This window comes from Penicillium longicatenatum (genome assembly GCF_028827895.1).
Source record: "Penicillium longicatenatum strain IBT 33135 chromosome Unknown contig_2_segment0_segment0, whole genome shotgun sequence".
Classification (NCBI taxonomy): domain Eukaryota; kingdom Fungi; phylum Ascomycota; class Eurotiomycetes; order Eurotiales; family Aspergillaceae; genus Penicillium; species Penicillium longicatenatum.
Genome location: NW_026643120.1, coordinates 2904999 through 2920265, shown reverse-complemented (window position 1 = coordinate 2920265; position 15267 = coordinate 2904999). Strand labels below are relative to the sequence as shown.

The window sequence follows — 15267 nt, the reverse complement described above, 5'->3', positions numbered from 1 at the left end:
GCCATCTTTGGATGTACTGTAAGTAGTCCACTCTTACATTTTAACCATGACAGGAAAACGGGAGCAACTCGTAATGATGAGCCGCGGCCCAAGTTTGATGCTTAGGTGGGCATAGTCATCAGGAGAGTAGGTAAGTATATTTTAAGGTGATACATATTTCACCCTTATTTTTTCGTTTTGAGTATGGAAATCTGGGATGAAGTCTGAAGAAAGAAAGAGATAAAAGCGCTGCCTATGTATACAGAGAAGATCAACGTCGTGCGTCAACTCGATTAGTAGAAATACACATTTACCATCTTAGTGACAAGTGTTTCATGAGTTGGATACTCGGAACAGGTACCTAGTGGGGTAACTAGCTGTTAATAAATGAGATCAATATGAGTTTATAGACTGAGTTCCTCCAAGGCTGGACTTGGTGGAAAGGGTATTCAAAAGACGAAGTTCCAGTGCAATACCGGAGCAGAAGAGATTCCACAGGTTTTCTTCCATATTTTATGATTGGTTCTTATAGGACAAAAAAACAAAAATAGAGAGCGTGAGATAATTGTGGCATGAGGGTGGCACGTTGGTAGTGCCTCGGGAATCCGGCTCTGGGAGGTAGACGGAGTCGCCCGATCTCTCCGTGTTGTTATATTACTGCGAAACGAGAAATATTTTCGCCTGTAGCGCTAGGTGAGAGCATTCAAATTTTGGTGTTGACAACAATGAATCAATATGGATTCCAATATGGGGGAGCGCATATCCATCCCATCGGGTCAGATTCATCATCCCTGTGGGCGATGTCCAGAACTTACTTTCCTCCCAAGGTGCCCCGATAAGATTCGTCGCCCCCCTGACCCCAGAAATCATTTATGAATCCCGGTGCTCGGGATTCTATGGCTTGATGAATGCAGCATTTGTGGCAAAGCCTTTGCGTATTCATCATGACAACACCGCGATATGCATTAGTTACTGGGTGAGTGCCCATTACCTAAGGCCAATATTGTTGACAGTCTAATCAAAGCTTTAGATGTGGTGAAGGTGGTATTGGCCACGCACTTGCTATGCGGTTTCGGGAAGAAGGTGAGATGTCGTGCCAAGGAGTATCCAGTGCTTGTTTCCTTGATGCCAATACTTTGATGTCTAGGTTTCATTGTCTTCACGACCTTGCTCCCTCATGAGAAACAGGAACATCTGAAATACCAAGGATTCCATGTCTTCAACTCCGACGTGACCAGTGACAAAGACACCGAAGTCCTCCTAGAACACATTCAGAATCTTTCTGGCGGTCGACTAGATGTGTTGGTCAATAATGCGTACGTAAATAAAACTCCTGCCAAGACTTTATCATTGATGAATCTGACTAACCAATCCGCAGAGGCATTTGTATGATTCATTTGACGTACTAAGCTTTGGAAGTGTGCTGATAGCTGTGCCAGGTTATACCATGCCCGCGACTGATACCAAGGTTCACGAAGTGGAGAAGATGTTCGCGGTGAATGTCTTTGGCCCAATGCGGATGGTCCATTTCTTCCATCCTCTGCTCGTGCGGTCAAAGGGCGTTGTGGTCAACATTGGGTCAATAGGCGGCATTGTACCCTACATTTATGGAGGTAAGATCTCATGGTATCTATGAAGAATACGGCGTTGGCTAATATCTCTCTGCGGTCTTTTGATTAGCGAGCTACAACGCCAGCAAAGCCGCTCTTCATCACTATGGTAATACATTGCGTGCAGAACTAAAACCTTTTGGGTATGTCCATTTCGTAGATGGATATCTATCTCAAGCTGCAATCAGATTAGGTATTGACGATCGTACAGAGTCCGAGTAATCAATGTGATCTCTGGTGAGGTTGGGACCAATATTCTCCGTCGCGATGCAAAGCGGTCCCTTCCATCTGGTTCGTTCATTATAGGTCCTCTCAGCCCTATTCATAAACTAATTCGGACAGACTCACTTTACCTGCCTCTGGCTGACGAATTTCTGAGCCACGTCCAGCGAACACCTAGTAAGCTACATGTTTTCATCTTTCCAAGTCTAATGATAAGCCAAGCGCTAAAAAATGTTGATCAATACAGATACAATTACTCCAGCTCAGTACGCCGCCGCTGTTGTGCGAGAAGCCCAGAAGTCCCGGCCAGCAGCTTGGTTCTGGTACGGGGCACGGACTGGAATGTGCCGATGGGGCGACATGTTCCTACCCCGCACGCATTGGGTAAGTCTTACGCGTTTAACTTAACTAGATATAATGATTTCTAATCATTCATGCAGGACGGACTATTTGCCAAGTGGTTCCACTTTGAGAAGTTGAAACGTATCCAAACAGACAAGCCAACCGCGTGACGAATACAAAGGGAACGTTCGAAAGAGCCCATTCCTATGAACCAATTCTCTTCGTCACTTGCTTGATCGACAATTTTTAAACGTCAGGACACTAGACAAAATACGATTGCATGACATGACAGAATGGTCTCCTGAGCGGGTACCACTTCCCTGAATCCTTCCGGAGGGATGCAATTTGATCGGCCCGGGGTGGGATGGAGATGAAGATCAGATGAGGATTCTACTTTATGATGTATGACAAGGGACAAATTCTCATTCACCTACTTGAAAATCAAAGAATTCGTTTCCTACCCTTCGCAACTTTGCTCGATTTGTGCAATTTCATCATTGAGCCATGTCATTTGGAATATCGGGCGTTGCTCTTGTCACTGGGGCCGGTATGTTATTACAGCTCCGAGATTTTTGTCCATTAGCTCTTGGAGTTTATTTCTGACAAAATAGTTTACTAGGAAGCGGTATTGGACGAGACGCTGCCATTGCCTTTGCCGCCGAGGGAGCCATCGCGGTAGCCTTTGCCGATATCAATCTCGAAGCTGCCCAGCAAAGTGCGGATCAGAGCGTCGAATTTGCGACAAATCCAGCCTATTACCCCCTTGCAATCGAAGTTGATGTAACAGACCTGGAAAGCGTGGAGCATATGGTAGCTCAAGTGGTGGAAACCTTCAAACGAATCGACTACAGCGTGAACAGTGCTGGAGTATGATGCCTGTTGCTTCTTCATGTGCACTGTCTTACCTGAGCCTCTTAGATCGGAGTACGCGAGCCCAAAAACGTTATTGATGCGTCCATGGAGGAATTCGAACGATTCTACCGCATCAACGTACTGGGCACGATGAACTGCGTGAAAGCAATTGGGGGTGCGATGCGGCAACAAGACCCATTGAGAATTCAGGGTCGCAACGGAGAGCGCAATACGGGCCGTGGTGCCATTGTGAACCTGGGATCTGCAAATTCTTACATGGCCACTCGCGATATTGTGCAATACACTACTTCGAAACACGCTGTGCTCGGCATTACCAGGAACGCAGGTCTGCCTTCCTCCCCTACACTCATTTCAAAATTCATCCAATAGCTACTGATATCCATTCAGCTCTTGATCTAGCCAGCGATGGAGTGCGAGTGAATACTGTTTGTCCCTCCTGGGTAGATACCCCGATGGTTGCCGCGGCTATGAACGGAAACCCTGCCTTGAGTCCGCTGATGGAAAGTGTGCTACCATTTAAACGAATTGCACAAACTGAGGAGATTTCCGATGTTATCATATTTCTATGTAGTCCTCGAGCTAGCTATGTTACTGGCAGCGATTGGGTGGTGGACGGTGGGATGACGTTGACTTTAAAGACCTAATTTGGTGTGTAACGGATTCTTATTGAACTATATGGCCTTAGAACTGAAGTCTTTGAGAACAAGAGCTGGGACAACAATTTAAGCTAGACTGCATATCTACCTCCTCTATCAGTAATGAACCTGTAGTTACCGATGCCGACTTTATGGTCTGTAGATTCAAAACTTCACTATACAACTATGTGATACGGGAACGAAGTATCAGCCAGCGACCGCTAGCAGACGAAAGAATGCGAAGCCAGAATTAACAATCAAGAGCCAAAATAGAGTTGACATTTCTTACTGTGGCCAATGAAAATTCAGGATCTAAGTTCCGGGATCGATATTTACCGGGCCGTTGCCTCCGGGCCACTTCGGCTTGTTCCGCGCCCCGCTTATTTTGATCCAGGGATCTCGGCCCCCGCCGCCTCGGGCCTTGACTGCTGCAATGCTGCTGGCTTCTCTTAGCACCATGTGAGGCCAAACTATCCATGTATGCCGTCTGAAATGATGGATTTCAATTTAACAAGAATTCGATCTTTCGTTCTTTCCCGTTCACTGATCCGTGATTCGCCCGAGATGAGGGGTAGAAAGATGATGAGATTTCGTGGTCGCTATTTGCTAAGCTCGCAAAAGCTTACAGTCAGCCTCAGCACTAGGCACAATTACTTGCGACGTGATACGCGCTTCCTCAGAGCGGGGAAGGATAGAGGAATTGACCTCCATTTACCCGCCGGAAGGATGGACAGGGATTGATCAACGGCGCGCCACTGCCCGTGGATACGAGATCTGGTATGCAACACTGGTGAGGAAACCGAGAAAGCAATCTAGATTGATTCCAGACTGATCACTATATAAGAATGAGAGAGAATGGCGTATACACTTCTCTAGATCTTCGTTTTCCACAGTTCACTGACGATATCATTTGTGTCCTAGTATTCCACAATGGCACCACACATGAACGACCATGAGTTCATAGGAGCAAGATGTCCTGCAACCACTACATTGACATCTCCCGTCTCAGAGGATGATATTGCTATTGTAGGAATGGGTTTGTAAACAATCTATAACCCCAAACGATGGACATGAAAGCTGAATTCTCAACAGCGTGCCGCCTTCCTGGAGGTGCCACCTCGCCATCCAAATTATGGGACTTACTTGTCAACGAGCGTTCCGCCCAAGGAGATATTCCTAATTCTCGGTTTAATATAGACGCTTTCTACCACCCAGATGGGTCTAAGCGGCCAGGAGCTATGCACATGAAAGGCGGCTACTTTCTGCAGGGCGAAGATATTCGAAATTTCGAGAATGAATTCTTTGGAATCAACAATATGGAGGCCAAATACATGGATCCTCAGCAGCGAAAGCTCCTAGAGGTGGTCTTTGAATGCTTTGAGAGTGCCGGCCTACCTCTGGAAACAGTATCTGGTGCCAACATTGGATGCTATGTTGGAAATTTCACCGTCGACTTCCAGCTCATGCAACTGCGTGATGCCGAATACATGCACCGTTATACAGCAACAGGGATGGGAACGACCATTCTAGGGAACCGGATAAGCCACACATTCAATCTCAAAGGCCCAAGGTGCGCCTCCCTCAATTCATCGCACGTTCCAAATTCCCTTCAGTATTTTCTTACATTTTGTATTACAGCTTGGTCATTGATACCGCCTGCTCTTCATCATTATATTGTCTTCACATGGCGTGTGCCGCTCTGGAAGCCGGTGAATGTGAGGCGGCGATTGTGGCTGGTGCTAATCTAATTCAAACCCCGGAGCAACATTTAGCAACAATGAAGGCTGGTGTTCTATCCCCAACATCAACTTGCCACACATTCGCCGATACCGCCGACGGTTATGGTCGGGCAGATGGGGTTGGGGCTCTGTACGTTAAAAAACTTGGGGCTGCCTTGCGAGACGGAGACCCCATCAGGTCAATCATCCGAGCGAGTGCTATAAATGCGTAAGAGTCACTTCGACCCCCGCAAGAAATGTTTTTGGTGTTTACTTTCTTGTTGCTAACTGCCATATCATGCTTAGAAACGGGAGGACAGCGGGTATCACGCTTCCAAGCAGCATCGGGCAAGAAGAGGTCATCCGGAAGGCATATTCTAAAGCCAGATTGTCTCCAAATGACACGGCCTATGTGGAATGTCATGGTACTGGAACCGCAGTAGGTGATCCAATTGAGGTGGAAGCCGTGTCCCGGGCTTTCAAGCGTTCTCCAGGGTCGGTGGCTACTTTGATCGGGTCAGTGAAAACCAACCTCGGACACAGCGAAGCTGCTAGCGGTATATCCAGCATTATCAAGGGTACTCTAGCCCTCGAGAATGGGTTCATTCCCGCAACCATTGGTGTTCAGCGTCTCAACCCCAAAATCAAATCGGACTTGTGGAATGTGCAGGTGGTCACAAAAGGGCGTGCATGGCCGGTCGAAGAATACAGAAATATCCGCCGAATGGGTGTGAATTCATTCGGATACGGAGGCGCCAACGCCCATGTTATCCTTGAAGCTGCTTCATCGCTGCCAATACGGGTTTCATCCCCAGTCGGAACGACCCGCTCTCTCCAAAAACGTACCACGTTCCTGTTTCCCTTGTCCGCAAGGACACCCACGTCTTTGCAAGCCCGGTGCCAAGACCTGGCAGACTACGATATTTCTGGCAAGTCACTAGTTAACCTCGCGTATACTCTTGGAGAGCGCCGATCTCAGCTCAATACCCGTGGATATTTGGTCGCCAACCTGGATAACATTCAAGAAAAATTAAGGAACGGAGACCTTATAACACCAAAGGGAGACTCTAGCCAACCTCCCCTGCAATATGCATTTGTGTTTACTGGGCAGGGTGCTCAATGGCCACAGATGGGTGCGGAGCTTCTCGATGAGTTTCCTGTTTTCCGTGCTGCTCTGCTGGACCAAGATGCAGTGCTGCAATCTCTACCTAATCCACCCTCGTGGACTTTACGCGACGCCATTCTTGAGCCCGGGATAACCAGCCTGATCCATGATGTTACTCGGTCACAGCCGGTTTGTACTGCTATACAAATGGCCCTGGTTGATCTGCTACGGTCATGGACAATTTCTCCAGTTAGCGTACTTGGTCATTCATCCGGCGAGATCGCAGCGGCATATGCGGCGGGTCATCTTTCACGCGCGCAAGCCATTATCGCTGCGTATTATCGAGGACTGACTGTCAAGTCTCTTCAATCTTTGGGTGCTATGGCAGCTGTTGGATTATCAAGAGATTCAGCTGATGTGGAGATTAGGAAAGCTGGACTGCAGGATCAAGTCCGCGTGGCCTGCATCAATTCTCCGGAAAGTGTCACACTTTCTGGCGATGAATCAGCTGTGAACCTTATGATTGCCGCGTTGGAAGCGCGAAAAATCTTTGCAAGGAAGCTCAAAACGGATGGCCGTGCATACCACTCACACCATATGCTTGCCATAGGCAATGAGTACGAGAGCCTGGTAAGCTCTGCATTTGATGACCATCGTAAGGGCTTCTTCAAATATGCTCAAGAGGCATCATTCTTTTCTTCAGTGACAGGAAAGCTCAAAATTGATTCGTTCACTCCAGCATACTGGCGTGAGAACCTTGAGAAGCCGGTGCGCTTTGTGGACGCGGTCAGCCAAATGGCAGGGTCTGGCGCTCATCAAATCATCGAGCTGGGTCCTCACTCCGCGCTTGAACTGCCGATCAAGCAGATTCGCGATCATTTGAAGCTACTTCCTAATCAGCTACCATATGCCAGTGCCCTCACGAGGGGGAAGAATTCGACTGAAAGCGTGCTCTCGCTGGTAGGCCATCTCTGGATAAACAACCACCCCATCCAAATGTCACTAGTGAATCACCCAGTCTATGAAGGCAAAGCTCGTGGACCGCATCCGCACGTACTTCATGATCTGCCGCCGTATCGCTGGGAGTACGACGCTATTCTTTGGAATGAATGCCGCCAGAGCTCTGAGTTCCGCTACCGCAAGTATTCCCGACATGAACTTCTCGGATCCAAGCTGGCAGCAGGCAGCGAGGCAGAGTATGTCTGGCGCAATATGCTTCATGGTGATGACGTCCCATGGTTGTTGGATCACTGCCTAGAGGAAACTGCCGTGTTTCCAGGATCAGCATACATGGCCATGGCTGCGGAGGCAGTAGGCCAAGCTCTTGATCAGCCCCGCTTGGCTGCCCATAGGATTCAATTCAAGAATGTTCACTTCCTCTCCGCCATGAAGATTCCGACCTCACAGGATCAGCCTGTGGAACTGTTCACTTCTTTACGTCGAACCCCTAATACTAAGACAACGGAGTCAAAGATCTGGTGGGACTTCAACATTTCAACACACGAGAGTGCAGCCAGCACCATCCGTGCCACAGGTTCCATCAGTTTGTCATATGCCCGAGAGCCTATGCTCCCAGTCTCTGACATGAGCGTTTCAGAGCTTGAGCCCTCCGCAGTCCGTATCTGGTACGAGCGATTTTCGAATGAGGGACTTAAGTACGGTCAGAATTTCAGCGCTATCACCCATATATCTGTCCCTCGTGCTCGCACCCAGAGAGTATGCACCGCCCAGGCTCCATTTATTCAGAGATCTCCTGGAAGTGAAGACCTCGAGGCAGAGTATGCCTTCCATCCAATTCTAGTGGACGTCATGGTTCAGGCAGGAATCATTGCTACCGCTGCTGGGCGCACGCGAGAGATGAAAGCATTCGTACCTACCACTATCAGGTCAGCAACATTCCATAATCCAAGCGGGATGGTTTCGGAGACAGATTGTTACATAAATGCCACTGCCTCCGTACGTGGGCTTGGGGCTGCTAGCTTCCAGGCAGATCTCGTCACTGCTCAAAATCAGGTGATTGCCCAGATTGAATTCGGTCGCCTACGCCAGTATGAGCCAAACCGTGCATCGGACAACGCTTTGATTGCTCGCCATCCCATGCTTCGTGTTCTATGGAAGCCCCAGATATACGGCACGGAGTTCATGCAAGCGCAGGCCTTTACCCGCTACCTTGACAATTTCGTAGAGGAAGCGCGGTCTCCCGTTAAGGACGAGGGACTGCTCAAGCTAGGTGCCACGATAAATTTGCTGTCACATCGAAACCCGCGGCTGCGTATTCTGGAGCTGGAATCTAGCAACCGAGATTTCACCATCGCGGTGCTGGCCCTTCTGTACGCCGACAATGACTACCGCCGCCTTGCCTCCTACAGTACGGGATATCTGGATGACAAGGGCAGTCTGCGTGCAGTGGACTGGGACTTGACTTCGAACAAAATGACAAAGGTACTTGATCCTTCTCTTGCTCCTGTCATCGAGAAGGAGTGGGACTTGATTCTGCTCTCGGATACCATATCAGCCAGCCAGTATTTACGTGACGAGCTGGACCGTCTGACTGGGTTCCTGTCACCTGATGGTGTTGTACTTGCCAAACCAAGACTTCACTGCTGTCTCAATGGACAAGCCGGTCACTCCTTTGATACACTGCGCTCAACGCTTCACGAGGACTTCGCAGAAATAATGCTAGTCCGCCCCGGTCAAAGCTTTTCACTACAGACGGCGATCGGGGAGAAGTCTATAATCGTCATTGAGAGGGAGCCGAGTGCATTAGGTAGCGCCATGGTTGCAAAGGTGAATGGTATTCACTTGAACTTTGACAAGATCAATGCTGGCTCCGCTCACCTTCTAGCTGGGGCCACGATCATCTCGCTGGTTGAAGCAAGTAATTCTCTCCTTGCTAAAATCAGCAGCGAGGAAATGGACGTGCTGAAACTACTCACTGATAATGCTTCTACTATTTTATGGGTCACTAATGGTGACATGTTGAGCGGGGCGCGCCCAGACTTCGCCCTAGTTGCCGGCTTATCCCGTGCACTGATGTTAGAACAGCCTGCACTCCAATTCCTCACTTACGATATCGACGATCCCAACAATGACCCGAGCCGTACTGCCCACAATATCTTTGGTGTTATCTTAGGTCTTGACGAGGCGCTGGCTGACTATGAATACGTGGAAAAGAATGGAGTGGTGCACATCAGTCGCTTTACTCCAGACAACGATCTCAATAGCGCGTTTCGACAGAAGCAAGGGTCAGAGAAAGTTGATTTGTCTTTGCAGCAAGCTCGACCAGTGCAAATTGCACTCGATCAACCAGGTCAGTTTGACGATATATACTTCAAGCAAATCGAGCTTCCAGGGACCCTGGCACCGAAGGAGGTTCAGATTCAAGTCAAAGCAGTGGGCTTGAATGCAAAGGATCTGTACGCTCTAGCAGGGAAAGTCGATACTCCCAATGCCACTTGCACATTGGAGTACAGCGGCATTGTTGAGCGAGTTGGGGCTGAGGTCAAGGACCTACACGTTGGCGACCGTGTGGTGGTCATGGCTCCCGGGCATTTCAAGTCTTCGGAAATTGTTCCCGAGTGGGCGTGCAAGAAATTGAAGAGTGATGAAGATTTTGCAACCATGTGCACTCTCCCACTTGTTTACTCCACTGCCATCTACGCACTGACTATGCGAGCTCGGCTACAGCCAGGAGAATCAGTCCTCATTCATTCCGGTGCTGGAGGAGTCGGTATTGCAGCTATTCAGATTGCCCAAATGATGGGTGCAGAGGTATTTCTTTTCTTCTTTCTAATCCGTGAAGTAATCATAAGGTTCAATGCTAATAAGTAATTAGGTCTTCACTACCGTTTCAACTGACGAGAAGAAGAATTTCTTGGTCAACACTTTTGGCCTTGACCCAAGCCACATTTTCACCTCCCGCGATGATTCATTCGCATGCGGCGTGCTGAATGCAACTTCGAGTAAGGGAGTGGACGTTGTCCTCAATTCCTTGACCGGCGATTTACTCCACGCGAGCTGGCGATGCTGTGCAGCATTTGGTCGCTTTATCGAGATTGGCAAGCGAGACATACTTGACGATGGGCGGTTAGAAATGAACGGCTTCCTGAACAACTCAACATTTTCCGCATTCGATCTTGCGGACCTCTACAATCATCCCAGCGAACAGTACCGCGAAATATGGTCCGGTCTTCTCAATCAAGTCATAGAGCTCTATCGCTCGAATCGAATCCAGAAGATTGAGCCAATCCGCGTATTCGACGTGTCGGAGATCGGCAGCAGTCTGCGGTACTTCTCGTCTCGCGCTCGCATCGGAAAGGTTGCCATTAGCCTTGAGAAAGATTCCACCGTCATACCTGTGCAGGTCTCTAAGTATTGTACAACGTTCTCACCCCAAAAGACCTACCTCATGATCGGGTGCCTGGGTGGGCTTGGCCGTAGTATGGCAAAATGGATGATGTCGCGAGGGGCTCGAAAATTTGTTTTTCTGGGTCGATCCGGTACGGACAAGCCCAGTGCGCGGCGTCTTGTGGAAGACCTTACCCTGAGTGGCGCAAAGTGCAAAGTCGTTCGCGGTGACATCTGCAACAGAGCTGACGCTGATGCTGCTGTTGCGGCTGTGGATGGATTAATCGGGGGTGTCATACAAGCCGCGATGGGTCTAAATGCAAGTTTTTTTTGTCTATACTAAAAGCTTGTTGAAACCAGCTAACCGCTGATACAGGAAGCTATTTTCACTGCCATGTCGCACAATCACTGGCACACCGGTATTGATCCCAAGGTTCAAGGATCTTGGAATTTGCACCATGCTATCAAGGGCAAGGATTCAGAGCTAGAATTCTTCTTGATGACAAGTTCTGTATCTGGTAGCGTTGGTACGGCCACAGAGTCAAATTACTGTGCCGGCAACTACTTCCTAGACATGTTTGCACGCTATCGTCAGGCTCAAGGCCTCCCTGCGCAAGCAATTGGCCTTGGTATGATAAGCGAAGTCGGCTATCTCCATGACAATCCCGAAATCGAGGCTTTACTTGTCCGGAAAGGTATTCAGGCAATCAATGAAGACGAGCTTCTTCAGATCGTGGACATTGCGCTATCTAAGGATCAACTCACTATTCCGCACCCAGTCGATCATCTCGCCAAATCACATGTGCTCACGGGTCTCGAGCCCTTTGGGCTCATGGATCTGCGCAGGAAAGGCTTTGAGGTTACAAACATTACTTTCCGGGACCCTCGAGCCGCTATACTGGCGCGCGTCATGGATGGTGACGATGATGAATCACAAACTATGCGGAAGGGTGATTTGTTAGCAGATGTGCTGGAAGAAGGTATTCCCTTTGAAGAGGCCATTCAGAAGAGTGTTGCCGGTCGGCTAGGTAATTTGGTACTCTTGCCGCTAAAAAAGGTGCAAGTCAACAAGCCTTTGGTGCAATTCGGCATGGACAGCATGATTGCATCTGAGTTCCGAGCATGGATCTTCCGGGTATTCCAGGTGGATATTCCATTCCTGGAGTTCTTGAGCAAAACTGTCACAGTGTCTTCGCTATCGACCAGTATCACCCAGGCTCTCAGTAGCCTTCAGTCATAGATTGATTTAACTTGGGTTCCTTCTTCTGGTGGCAATGCATATTCAATTTTTCTTCCTACACACGTTTTCATACAGGTTTATTTCCATACGAGGCATTTTGTTGCCAATACATCTCTCTCGAAATCAATGACACGCCCAGCTGGCAGTGAAGTACTCAAGAAGACTTTACTATACCAGCAAGAATTATCCGTATTCTACGTTTCTTTTCCTCGTCAATTATCTGGGACTAGGTATGGACGCTTTGCATTTGACTTGGGCCTTTGAATTTATTTCGCAACGACAATTCTTTCCTCTTTCTACCACATATGAGGACGTAATTTTCTCGGTATTTATTGAATAAATAATTCTAACTCAAACTCTAGCCTTGATACAGTTTCCACTTCTAACATTTGAAAAAAAAGATACATGATCCACGCATTTCCCAGGATAACATCCCATGGGCGGATACTCAATCGATGGATCAATTGCCCTTGATAATATCATCAGCAATCTTCTCTCCCAGGGCATCTATCGAGTTCCTGTTAGTCTGTAGTTCAAATATTTGGCTGCTGCCAGGGGCAGGCAAAGGTTGTACATACAAATGGTGGACATTGGGTGACCTGGCACCAGGAGGGGGAAGGAAGACGCATCCACGACGCGAAGGTTTGAGACTCCATAGACGCGTGCTTTCGAGTCCAGCACAGCCATGGTGTCATTGGCCTTGCCCATGGCGCAAGTGCACGAAGCATGAAACACGGTACCGGTAGCTTCACGAAGCCACGCGATGATCTCTTCATCTGTCTGGACTGACTTTCCGGGGAAGTATTCTTCGCCAATTACAATCTGAGAAATAGCCTTTGTTGCCATCAACGCACGTGCACGTTTGAAACCTGCCACAGCGACTTCCACATCCGTTGGGTGAGTGAGCCAGTTGGGATTGATAACTGGTAGGTCAGAAGTATCGGCAGAAGCAATCTCAACGGTACCGCGGGACAGAGGAGCAATCAAGGCTGTCGCAATACTGACATAGTTGTATTCATCATCAGGTGCTCCAGCTACGAAGTTTTGCTGCAGACCGAAGTAGCCTCCGATGTGGATGTATTCAAGCTCAGGCCAGTCCGCTGGATATTTGGCCAGGTCAGACTTAGCCTGCGCACTGAAGTTAGCGCGCAGGGAGTGGGGTACTTTCTCCCATGCTACCAAAATGTCAATCAACAATTCTCTAATCAAGCCTTACTCAGGGAGGAAAGAAAAGAAACATCTGGAGATAACATACCAATGACATCATTTCCGGGGTTGGTGAGGATTCCAGTTGGTGGCTGGCTATCATATCCCTTGACAGCGGCGGCAAGATAGTCGGGGAACTTCACTGATGAACCTGTAACGACATTGACACGGTATGCAGGTGCAGCAAGAACGTGATCCTTGTATCATTCAGTTAGCTTTCTTTTCTCTTTTCTTCCTCTCCTCGAATGAATGCAACTAACCTGCATTCCCTGGCCGACACCAGGAAGATCCGAGATGACTGGAATGTCGTACTTCTTCAACTGCTCAGACGGGCCAATACCGGAGACCATCAGCAATTGAGGCGATTGGAAAGCACCAGCTGAGACAATGACTTCGCGGCTTGCAGTCAAGACATACTCCTGGCCAGAAGACGAGACTTGAACGCCGGTGGCATTCTTGGCATCATTGAATAGGACTTTCTTTGCCAGAGTGGATGTGTAGATAACGAGGTTGAGCTCCTCGGAAATAGCAGCTTGCAGATAGGCAGTCTCGGAGGTCTCGCGGTTTTGATTATCAGCCTGGATCGTTGCGATACTCCAGGAGTATCCAATCAGGCGACCACTTGTGAAGCCATCAATGGCTTTGAGTCCGAGCTCTTTCCAGCCCTTGACTACCCAGCTAGCAAAAGCACCGGCATAGTTGGGGAATCCAACCGACACGGGACCCTTGGTTCCCATCGTGGACAAATCATAAGAGACACCGCTGGCATTGGCAAAGCGCGTAGTCTCGTCGGGTGGAGTAAATCCCTGATGCTTTGTGAAGTAAGGCAGGAACTTTTCAAACTTGTAGCTACTATCTCCGACTTTGTCGGCCCACATTTCATATGAGGCCTTGGTTGCAACTTGATAGGTCATGTAGTTTCGCGCTGTATTTCCTCCAAGTGTCTTGCCACGGGCATAGTGGACAGACGCATTGTTAAGTCCCTGGGTTTTGTTAGATGCTTCAATTTCAGAATGCTTATGTCCGACACGGGTAAGGGGATGAAAAGGCACATAAAACGTACCTGTTGAGGAGCGGTGACGAAATTCCAATCCACCAGACTATTCGTGTCAGAAGGACTTTTGCCACACCAGAAAACATCGTCTCCCGGAATCTGAGTCAAGTTCCCATTGGTATACTCACTGTGTAGATGATTAGCTTATTAATGGCTATTCTATGACTCAAGTCACAGGGGTGGAAAGGCATGCAATACGTACTAGAAGCTTCCAGCCTCCACAAGGGCAACAGAATAACCAGCCTCAGCTAGTCGATAAGACAGACCCGCTCCAGCATTGCCGGCTCCAACCACAACATAATCATAAGTAGCATTGCTGGGATATCCAAAGGACGATCCTACTGGACGCGCAGTAGTTAGGAGGGCTTGGCAAAGCAAGATCCCTGCAAGACGGAGTGAAAGATTCACAATCATGCTGATTGATACCTGCAAGCTTAATAACCCGTTTTTGTCTGGTTCCCTTGTCTGAACAACTGGGGCCAGCACGGTATAAATACTTCGATCTCTTCTAGGTATGAATACCTATGGGCCCGTGGTGGAAACCTTTGGAAGCGAACCTTGGACTCTGTTGGGGCTGAAGCCATATGGGGGCGAAGCCATCGGCACAGGTCCAACTTCAGATCCGCCTTGAGCCTTGAAAATTCATGTTGGCTTTCTCATCCTGAGTATCCTGAGTATACTGGCTTACGTGTGGCGGCGAATTGTCATTATCATCATTTCGATATGATTGGCCAGGGAGCCTGAAGGATGACATATGTCATGCGATTGGACATGCAGGTACGATCCTTCAATCTCATCGGCATATCGCCGCGTGGCTTCGCATGGTTCTCGTATACTTCGGGGTAAACTAAAGGCAGCCATCCCACCGGCTTTCCGGCGGGGGTGGGGCGTGCCCACGTGCGGACCACATGGCTGCCACGTGTGGCTTGCAGAACA

At 48.7% G+C, this 15267-nt stretch overlaps 4 protein-coding genes across 4 annotated transcripts; 3 read left to right on the top strand and 1 right to left on the bottom strand.

Moving 5' to 3' along the window:
• Positions 1-923: 923 nt before the first annotated feature.
• On the top strand, positions 924-2323 carry N7484_003615 (short chain dehydrogenase; the record flags this gene model as incomplete). The annotated part of the gene is made up of 10 exons (XM_057114035.1): positions 924-955; positions 1010-1062; positions 1127-1295; positions 1358-1365; positions 1419-1592; positions 1660-1732; positions 1801-1880; positions 1932-1988; positions 2059-2195; positions 2252-2323. The coding sequence occupies 10 exons, from the start codon at positions 924-926 to the stop codon at positions 2321-2323; spliced, it is 855 nt and encodes a 284-aa protein (XP_056974175.1).
• A 334-nt stretch (positions 2324-2657) lies between these two features.
• N7484_003614 (SDR family NAD(P)-dependent oxidoreductase) lies at positions 2658-3670 on the top strand (the record flags this gene model as incomplete). The annotated part of the gene is made up of 4 exons (XM_057114034.1): positions 2658-2700; positions 2773-3020; positions 3072-3351; positions 3414-3670. The coding sequence occupies 4 exons, from the start codon at positions 2658-2660 to the stop codon at positions 3668-3670; spliced, it is 828 nt and encodes a 275-aa protein (XP_056974174.1).
• Positions 3671-4591: 921 nt separating this feature from the next.
• N7484_003613 (type I polyketide synthase) lies at positions 4592-12071 on the top strand (the record flags this gene model as incomplete). The annotated part of the gene is made up of 6 exons (XM_057114033.1): positions 4592-4697; positions 4754-5231; positions 5300-5608; positions 5686-10255; positions 10320-11150; positions 11208-12071. 6 exons carry the CDS (start codon positions 4592-4594, stop codon positions 12069-12071), a joined length of 7158 nt encoding a protein of 2385 aa, XP_056974173.1.
• Positions 12072-12531: 460 nt separating this feature from the next.
• N7484_003612 (GMC family oxidoreductase) lies at positions 12532-14745 on the bottom strand (the record flags this gene model as incomplete). The annotated part of the gene is made up of 6 exons (XM_057114032.1): positions 12532-12578; positions 12650-13246; positions 13327-13474; positions 13538-14260; positions 14341-14458; positions 14534-14745. 6 exons carry the CDS (start codon positions 14743-14745, stop codon positions 12532-12534), a joined length of 1845 nt encoding a protein of 614 aa, XP_056974172.1.
• Positions 14746-15267: the final 522 nt, after the last annotated feature.